Source organism: Hyaloscypha bicolor, assembly GCF_002865645.1.
Source record: "Hyaloscypha bicolor E unplaced genomic scaffold K444scaffold_10, whole genome shotgun sequence".
NCBI classification, from domain to species: domain Eukaryota; kingdom Fungi; phylum Ascomycota; class Leotiomycetes; order Helotiales; family Hyaloscyphaceae; genus Hyaloscypha; species Hyaloscypha bicolor.
This window is the reverse complement of record NW_020194512.1, coordinates 349,473-359,722: the sequence shown is the minus strand read 5'-3', so window position 1 is coordinate 359,722 and position 10,250 is coordinate 349,473. Positions and strand designations below refer to the sequence as shown.

General features: G+C 32.2%; 3 protein-coding genes across 3 annotated transcripts; 1 reads left to right on the top strand and 2 right to left on the bottom strand.

The window, feature by feature from the left end:
• Window positions 1–7,688: 7,688 nt before the first annotated feature.
• Window positions 7,689–8,281, top strand: K444DRAFT_515049 (uncharacterized protein; the record flags this gene model as incomplete). The annotated part of the gene is made up of 3 exons (XM_024873564.1): window positions 7,689–7,835; window positions 7,902–7,946; window positions 8,120–8,281. Coding segments are annotated over 3 exons (354 nt in total), but the record flags the coding sequence as incomplete, so codon positions are not given.
• A 182-nt stretch (window positions 8,282–8,463) lies between these two features.
• K444DRAFT_639076 (SET domain-containing protein 5) lies at window positions 8,464–9,465 on the bottom strand (the record flags this gene model as incomplete). Its single annotated transcript, XM_024884334.1, has 2 exons — window positions 8,464–9,231; window positions 9,280–9,465. The coding sequence occupies 2 exons, from the start codon at window positions 9,463–9,465 to the stop codon at window positions 8,464–8,466; spliced, it is 954 nt and encodes a 317-aa protein (XP_024743803.1).
• Window positions 9,424–10,173, bottom strand: K444DRAFT_1786 (uncharacterized protein). The gene has a single exon (XM_024870799.1). It carries the CDS (start codon window positions 9,973–9,975, stop codon window positions 9,658–9,660), a length of 318 nt encoding a protein of 105 aa, XP_024743802.1. The 5' UTR covers window positions 9,976–10,173; the 3' UTR covers window positions 9,424–9,657.
• Between the last annotated feature and the right edge of the window lie 77 nt (window positions 10,174–10,250).

Sequence of the window (10,250 nt, the reverse complement as noted above, 5' to 3'; positions counted from 1 at the left end):
CTAATTAATCTAACCTTTGGGAAGTAGTTTATTATAAGGTAATTAAGCTATTAATAGATAAAACCACTAATAGCTAGAGTATTAACTAGAAGAAGCGCCTCTACTATTACTAGAGTAACCTAGTCGGGTATCTAGAAGAGTACCTAGTTAGCTACTCTAGCTACTACCTAATTAGGAGAAAGAAATAGAACTCAGATATCCCCAGAACTAGCTAGTAAGATAATAATAATAGAAAAGCTAGTAGTAGCTCGTTATTATATTACTGAGTTAGAAGTAGAGATATAATAGAGAAAGGATCTAGAGGATCTGGAAGCTCAGATTTACTATCTTAAGGATATTCGGATATCTATTATAGAACCTATTATACTACCGGTAGTATATTTAGTTTATAGGGCTCCAAAAACCCGAGAATTACTAACTTATAAGGGGGAAAGTATTAAGGAAGCCCAGGACTTCTTCTACTAGGCGGAACTAAAATAGTATAAAGATAGTAGAATTACCTGGGCTATAAATATAGTAAAGATTATATATTATATTTCCTGCTTTAAGAATATAGCCAGGAATATCTGGAAATATAGGAAGTAATTAGTAGATATTAATATTACGGATTAGGAGATCTTTATTAAGTTTATAAAGGATTCTATCTTGGATCCGGAAAACCATAATAATAATACTTTTACTAAGTTTAAGAATATAAAATAGTAGCTAGGTTAGAGTATCTAAAGCTTTATATTCTATTTAGATAGCCTATTAGATAACTTGGAATATATAGGTTTACTATAAGAGCGGAATGACTTATTTAGTAGCTTAAGGCAGGAGATTCGGAACGAGATTAATTACTAAGGGAATATTCTATAAGAAAGGGAAAAGCTTATTTCTATAGCTATAAGAATTAAGAATAACTTGAACTAGTCTATTTAACGGGAATATAATAATAAGCTAACGGGTTAATAAAAGAAAGGAAATTAGAGAAAGAAGAAAGGGAATAATAAAAGGAAACGGAAAAGAAGTATATTCCCGTTACGAGATTCATATAACCGGGATAGCGAAAGCATAATAACGGGGTCTAATATAGTACCCGTATTAGGATCTATAAGACCGGGTATAACTTGCTTTATCTACTAGAAGGAGGGTTACTATACTACTACCTGCCCAAATCAGGGAAAACTGACTTGCTATAACTATAACAAGTATGGCTATAAGATATATAAGTACCCAGAACTAAAAAAGCCGGGAAACGGGTATATCCTATAGTAGTTATACTCGTTTATATTATAAAGGGCAAGGCCCCTAAAACGAGAATAGTAATTGAGGTTACTATTAAGATAAGAAAAGATAGGCAAAGGATTAGAGTATTAGTTAACTCGGGTATAGAGGCTAATTATATAAAGAGAAGATTAGCCTTGGATATAGGTATTCTATTAATATTAAGGGCAACTTCCTTATTCTCGCCAGAAAAAAGAAGAATTTATTTATATAGAGATTATATTCTTGGGATTACTATCGAGAATATACTAGAGAACTAAAGAGAGACTAATATATACTTTATATTATATGATTTTAATCTGAACTATATTAATATAATACTTAGATTCCTATAACTTTACTAGGTTAATTCCCTGATTTCCTTTAGAGAAATAATATAAAGATACCAGATTTAATTATAGAAGATTAAAGTTCTAAATATTAGGAAGTTTACTAAAGTAGTAAAGTATAAGGCATATGTTTTTCTATTAATTACCTATCCTATAACGGATAGCTAAAGAATTACTACTATTACTATAAATGGAATAGCTATATTTTCTAGAAAGTATTAGGACCTTTTCCAAGTATTCTCTATAGAGGCTACAGGTATATTACCTAACTACTATATAATAGAGTATTATATAGATCTGGAACCAGGATCCTAACTACTATATAGTCCTATATATGCTTTATTAGAAAGAAAGCTTGAAGTCCTTTAGGAATATCTTAATACTAGCTTAGAAAAGAAATAAATCTATTATTTTACTAGCCTAGCTAGTACCCTAATTATATTTATTTCAAAGAAAGAAAGCGGCCTATATTTATATATTAATTACCGGAATCTAAATAGGATTACTATTAAGAACCAAATACTATTACTATTTATTAATAAGATAATAAACAGGCTTTATAGAGTAAAAGTATATATAAAGCTAGACTTAAAGAATACTTACTATTAGTTATAAATACGGGAGGATAATAAGTAGAAGATAATATTCCGAATATACTATAGATATTTTAAATACTATATTATATCTTTTGGACTATCTAATATTCCGGTAATATTCCAGGTATATATTAACTATATACTAGTAGGCCTTATAGATATTATTTATATAATTTATCTGGATAATATTTTAATTTATTTAGAGAACCCAGAATAGTATATAATAGCGGTCTAATATATATTCGAGCGGTTATAGTAATACTAGCTCTTTATAAACTTAGCAAAATACGAGTTTAATATAGAGAAAGTAAAGTTCCTAGGATTTGTAATTAGCCTAGATAATATAGAAATAGAGGCTAGCCGGATTATAGCTATTAGGGAATAGCCGGCCCTAAAGAATAATATCCGAGAAGTCCAAGTATTTCTGGGTTTTATTAACTTTTACTAGAGGTTTATCTATAAATATTCTAGGGTAATAAAAGAATTAACTAATTTACTAAAAACTGGCAGAAAACTACTATATTAGTTTAACTAGATAAATAAGGCAAATAAGGCTTTTAGGAAACCATAAATTATATTTATAATAGTACTAATTCTTTATTATTTCGACCTAGCCTTAAAGATTTATATAGAAACAAATACTTTAGGATTCGTAATTACAGGTATGATTTCCTAGTTCTTTAGTAAGAGGGCAGAAGCCAAATAGTACCCTATTACTTTCTATTTAAAAAAAATAATTATAATTAAGAGTAAGTATAAGATATATAACTCTAAACTTTTAGCTATTATTCTAGTATTCCGTACTTAGTAGTATTACCTAATATATATCCGGTATACTATTATTATTAAAACAGATTATAATAACTTGAAATACTTTATAACTAAGAGAAAACTAAATAATTAATAAATAAGATAGGTAAAGAAGCTAGCTACTTTTGACTTTATCTTAGAATACTAGCCAGGATATAGTAATTCTGCTAATAGGCTATTAAGGAGGCCAGACTTTATAATAGGTATAGATAAAGATACTTTATTACTTATACTTTATAATAAGCTATAGAATATAGAATAGAGAACCCTATAAATAGCAGTAATAGAATACTATACTATTCCTATAATACCGTAATATAAGGCCCAGGAAAGAGGAGGTAAGTACTTCTTAATTAGTAAGATACTAAGGAATTCCGAAGAGAAAGTTCATTTTAGTAATAGAGTAATACCGGAAATATTACTACTTGAGCCTATTACTAGTATAACTAGTTATAAATAATATATACTACGGATTCTAGCTATATAGGCAGCTAGGTCCAAAATAGTATATAAGGAAAGCAGAGAGATATTACTTAAACTACTATTATAGTACTAAAGGCTCAATCTATTAGTATAATACCGGTAGTACGAATAGTTCTTAAAGGGAACCTCTACTAGAGCTATTAAGACTTGGGAACTTAATATATCTGGGTTATTAAGATATTAGGATATTATTTATATACTAAATAAGCCGGCTCTTAAAGAAGAATTACTATAAGCTAACTATAATAATCTTATAGGTAGGTATTTTAGTACTAGCAAGATACTAGAGATCCTCTAGAGAAAATACTTCTGGCAAAGTATAAGAAAGAATATAAAAGACTATATTAGAACCTGTCTTATATATTAACGGACTAAAATAAAGAGATATCTGCTATATAATATACTTAATTTATTTCCCCTTTCCTTTAAGCTATAGCAAGAAATTACTATAGACTTTATTATGGGGCTATTTCCTTCTAGATTTTATAGTAAAATATATAATTCTATACTTATTATTATTAATAGATATATAAAAATAATATAATATATTCCGACTACTAAGGAGATCTCGGCTCCTGAGCTAGTAGAGCTATTTATATATTATATTATTAAAGACTTTAGTATATCTGCGGGTATAACCTCTAATAAAGAATCTATCTTTATAAGCAAGTTCTAGTTAAGTCTATACTTTTACTTAAAGATTTAATAATAGCTGAGTATAGTATTTCACCTATAAACTAATAAATAAACAAAGAATCTGAATTAAACTCTAGAATAATACTTAAGATACTATACTAGCTACTAGTAAAATAACTAGGTAGTAAAGCTTACTTTTATAGAATTCATATATAATAACTCTATATATTTAATAATAGGAATATTTCCATTTTATACCTTATATGAATTTTATTCTAGTATTAAACTATATATTAAGGATAATATTCTAAAAGAAGAGGCACTAGTAGTATAGGAAAAAGTATAAAGGATTTAAGTAGAACAGGAGATACTAGAGAAATAATAGCAAGAAATAATAGATATATAGAAAAAGTACTATAATAAGAAATATATTAATAAGAAGTTTAAGATATATAATAAAGTCATACTTTATATAAAGAATATTTAATAGCTATAACCTAGTATAAAGCTAGCAGATAGATATCTCGGCCCCTTTAAAGTTCTGGAAGTTATAGAAATATATAAATAGGTATACTACTTAGAATTACTACTATTATATTAGATTCATAATATTTTCTATATTTCTCTCTTAGAACTATAGTACCTGCAAGCTAATACTATAGTAAAACCAGAGCCGGTTAAGATTAAGGGCAAAAAGGAATTCGAGATAGAATCTATTATGGCCTATAGGGAGGATAAAAAAGGAAGAAAGTATCTCGTTTATTAGAAGAACTACTTACTAGTAAATAATATATAGGAATTACTAAGTAATCTAGAGAATATAGCTTAAGAATTATAAGAATACTTGGAAAAAAGCAATATTATAATACTATTAGCCAAATAGAGGTATAAAAGATAAATGCTTTTATTAGGAAACTATTAAAAAACCATATATTTATTCTTGGAAAAACCATATGAAAATTATTAAAAACTCTAATTTCTATATTCTATAAATATCCTACTCTTATAACTATTCTCTATTATTTTTATTATTATTCTTATTAGGATTCTCTCGAGAAACAGGTAGTAAATTGGCCTATAAAGCTATTAGCTATTAGTAAGAAATAAGAAAGAAGTAAGCTTATTTAATACCGAAAAATATTAACTATATTATTAAGAGTACTTTATACTTATACTAAGCTAGTAAGAATTACTTAATCTATTTCTTGGATTATTAGGGGAATTCATTAGCCTCGGATAATAGCTTTAATATAAGAAGTATATATAGTTTGGTATAGAAGAAAAATAATAATAGCCTTTTCTTTTTCGGGTAAAAGATAAGGAAGATACTTATATATATTAATGGCTTAAAAAAAGTGGTTTAACCATATTATATATATTTAAAGAACCTTAGATAGTATTAAAATAAGAAATAAAAGAAGGAATTTATAACTTATAGGATTATATTTCTTATTCTTGGAATAGTAGTAATTATATACCAAGTAATTATTACTCTTAATATAAGTAAGGTCAGGAAACTTAGTAATATTCTTAGAATATTAAAGATAGTAAGAGTAAATCAAGAATATAGAAGTATTAGCCAAATAGATAGTAATAAGCTAATAAGTACTAAGAGAAGTATTTATCTTAATAGATAAAGAAATAGAAGAGGGAATTAGAAAGGAACTTAAATAAAGCTTAAATAAGGCTTAAAGAAGCTTAAAGGAGCTTAAAGAAAGCTTAAAAAAGGAAGGCAAGAAATAAGGAGAAGCTGGATACGATATTATAGTTAAGGAAAAGGAAGGTTAGTTAATAGGAAAAGGGAGGCCTTTTTATAATATCCTCTTCCCGAATAGTAATTACGAATTCGGAACCGGCTCTATACCAGAAATATCCAGAAAATTCCAAAAAAGGGATTTATAAATAAACTAGAAAATCGGATTAACTTTTCCAAGCTCTTGGGCCTATAGAGTAATAATTTATTTATAAATAGAAGCTAAGTTAGGATTTACGAATTAATTAGGAGATCGGATAAGCTTTATATCTAATAATATATACTATATTTATATTATCTTTATAAGGGGAAATTGCCAGAGGCAATTTACAAATTAGCTAGAAAGGATTAGTAAACTATATTTTTAACTCTATTACCTAATATAATAATAGGGTAATTATAGGGAGTCTTTGGGGAAAGCTAGTAGCCAGGAAAGTTTCAAGGAAATATTTATAAAGCTATTTATAGTTTTCCCAGGCCTCTTAGAAATAAGGGCCCAGAAGGGGAATTAATATAATAGGTATATATAATAGTATATAGATAGGTATTAGATATTATAGATCTAGTTTCCTATTTTGGGTATAGCTTGCAATCGGAATTATATAGATTATATGGGATTTCCTAATTAAGTAAAGGGCTTCGTATACCCGGCTAAGTACTAGGAAATATATAGGGAGACGCTCCTAGCTTTAGAAAGGGCATTAATTAGTTTCTTATTAGAATTAATTCTTGGAATCAGTTATACTTGCAAGTATTACTCCGTAGCTTATTTACCTTAACTACTTGTATATTACCCTGCTATTACGTGCCTTATACTAGTTTACTAGTCGAGTTACTTATAAGATATAAAGTTATATAACTATATCTCGTATTTTATATTTTATTATCTATATCTCGTATTTTATATCCCGTAATTATATATATAATTTCTAAAGAAATAGCTATACTAATAATAATTAAATTTAAATTTAAATTTAAATAATATTTATATAAGATTATATTTCTTAATTAGAATTAATACTTTTATATATTTAGTAAAATATTAAAAAATATAATAAAAAATATATAAAGCTTTAAAAATAAATATTAATTAATTTTTTATAAAAGCTAATTTTCAAAATTAATTATATTTATAATTATTACTTTATATTATATTTTATATTTTATATTTTATTACTTTATTTTATTTTTTATATTTTTTCTTCTTATATTTATAAAAAAAATTAAATTTAAATAATAAAAAAGTTATAAGAAATGAAAAAATAATATATAAGTATAATATATAAGTATTTTATAATTTTTAATAAAGCGGATATTTTTATATTAAATTATAAGTTATAAGTTATAAATTAAAAGCTTATAATAAAAAATTAATATATTATTAGTTATTAGATTTTTATTAAAATTATTAATTAAGATTTTAGCTTTATTTTTTCTTATTTCTTATTAAATTAGCTTTTCTTTTATAATAAAAATAAAAATATTAATTTAATATATAAAAATAAATAAAGCTATAATTTTTATTTAAATATATAATTATTATATTATTAAAACTATTTTAAATTCTTATATATATATTTCTTTATTTTATATTTTAGAGTTTTTTTAAATAGAAATTTAAAGCTTATTATATAATTATACATATTTTTACTAAGTAATAATAATATTAGAAAACGCGGCAGAATTAGGCTTATCATACAATTATATATACCCTTACCAAGTAGTGATCGTACTAGAAGTCGCAGCAGAATCAGGCTTATCAATCGAAATTGCGGACAGTCAGACTTTCAATTCGTACTGTCCGGAGACAGATCGCTGTCCTTCTACACGGACGGGCGGAGCAGTGAATTGGCGCCTGCACAGGTCCGGAAAGGGTACACCGCTGCGATTCTCTACGCGCAGCGTCACACATTCATGACCTCTGAAAGGGGAATCCGTCATGAGGAGCATACGAATATCAAGGTACGATTACCATTGTTATCAAGACCACAAACTTAGTCTACGTTTCTAACAATATGTTCCCACCAGATATTTCCACTATCCCTAAACAGTTTGCTAGCATTGAGCGACCGGGTCCAACAATTCTCGACGGAAATGAATGGTACAAGACCCTGTCACGGCTGCGGTAAGCGGGCAGCCTCCTTGATGAAGTGTACCAGGTACTCACTCTTCTGGTACTGCAACGGGGTAAGCCTGTTATCTGAGCTCATCGTATCTCGCTAGGATGCTAACTTTATTATAATAAGGCCTGTCAGAGCGCTGGCTGGAATGAGAAAGGCCACAAGGCAGACTGCAAGCTTCTCAAGGATGCCGATTTGAATGGATTGTTTTCTCTCAAGTGGGATAATTTTGAAGGCCATGTTGGATTTCCCTTGAATACTGCAACGGTCCAGAAAAGGCTTGGCTGATCTGTATCCCAGCGACTAATCTGTTACGGTGAGGCTGTTGGTTGAAGCTTTAGGTATAGATACTCTGTACAGGATTTTTTTATTATTATCAAGATGTGTATTCTTTAGCCACACCCAAAGAGTATCTGAATCTTTATTACTGTGCAAAGCCAATTTCCCCAGTCTCCCCGCATCTGCAGTTATCAAGAGGAACTGTATCTCGACCACCCATCCGTATTCCAGAGCCAGTTTTCAAGATCCTCTCCGCACATCTCCCGAGGAGCCTCCCAGCTATCGTCATAGCACTTCATCCTCTTACCATACAGGTGGTAGTCCACGGGTCGCTCAGCGAGGTGCTTGAACTCGATCGTCGTCGGGTTGTCATCGCCCGCAAGCACCTTCCGAGCGGCATACGCTCTCTCCGCGAAGACCTTGGCTCGGGCCTTGTCCCCGACCATGGCTGCGATCTGGAAGGTACTGAAGCACGCCCGCACAATGCTTATGTCACAGATGCCCTGCACTTCTAGCAACTCGAATATCCGGTATACCTGGCTGAGAGACTTGGCAGGGTGCTCGAGGACCTGGTCCAGGTCGGTGGCAGCATCTTCGATAGACCGGATCTGGTCCAGTCTATAGTTACTATCGTTGCGTGCAGTCAGCGGTAGGGAGCAGAGTTCGCATATACAGGCAAAGGAGAACGCTTCCATCAGATGGCGCTGGCGCTCCGCATAGCCCAGCGAGACGCCACTTATATATGAAATGGTGATCTCATGATTAGTATCGATGTCGCACAGGGCGTATACGGTCAGATGGCCGAGGTCGTCGTTCCATGCGTACTGCGCGTTGGGCTGGCACGAGTGGTTAATGCGTGATGCTTCGAGGAACAGTCCACCGCTGTTGCTCGCGCCGAGCGGCAACATATTTGTCATAACGATGCCTAGTACGGGGGTGCACCTACGTCCTTGCACATTCTGTAGCGCGAAGAAGGCCCGCTGCTAGTCTTTCGTGAGGCTCTTAACTTCTCGTAAGACGATGGTCTCTGCGGAACTGATGTCTCCAGTGGAATCTGGCGTTTTGAGGAGCGGTACCTCCAGCAGTATACGTATACCCTTGGAGATCTTAGAAGCAGCAACGAAGCCCCGTCCTTTGCCCGTAATGGGTTTGATCGTATATAGTCCGCCGCGGCTAGCTGGCACGTCAGCCATCCTATCCGTCCCATCGCCACCTTGCTCCTCGTCCTGTATATTTGTCTCTCCCCACTCTCCCTCGTCTGGCTGCTTGTGCTCCCTTATTTTCCTCCGCGTAGCGTGAATCTCATTCCAATTGTAGTAACCGGAATGGCGAATATGCGGGCCAAACTCGTTCATCTCATGCCAAAAGTAAACGCGGTCCCCCAGCTATCGCTTCACGATCTTGCAGACTCCTCGGATATATGGCTCAGCGAGTGACCTGCCGCTAATCTTGGAGCTGAACCGCAGAAAGTGCTCACATTGGCGCGGTAAGTATGGATGTTCGCCAACCTCGAAGTCAATGTAGGATTCCTCCGACTCGGCGTTTACACGCAAGACGCTGCCGCCGCCACTTTGTTTTGCGTCATCGCTATCCCGCGGCCCGTAAGTGTCGACCACCTCGCGTAGGAAGAGCTCGTACTGCTCCTGGTTTGCCTTCGTGCGCTCCAGAGGAGGGTAGATATCAAAGCCGCAGTCGACACCCATCTCGCGTGGTTGAGTCGCAGTTTCGAGCGGTAGGAGAGAGCTGCATGACCTGTTTTAATCACTGCCTATTCTAGATCTAGAATGCTCAGTAAGTGCTGTTATCAAGAGGAAGTAGCAAACCAGGAGATGCCAACTCGAGGATTCTTGCAGGACTCCGTCACTGCCCACCCACCTATAGTTCGCTCGTTGTCAGACAAGGCCAGCGCATAGTGCAGTTTGGCCATTCGTCAGCCACAAGCTTTGGCAAATGATTACATAACCGAGATCCAAGGTCA

Coding starts and splice junctions, on each gene's coding strand:
- K444DRAFT_1786 (XM_024870799.1), bottom strand. CDS start 9,975: ATGGGTGTCGACTGCGGCTTTGATATCTACCCTCCTCTGGAGCGCACG.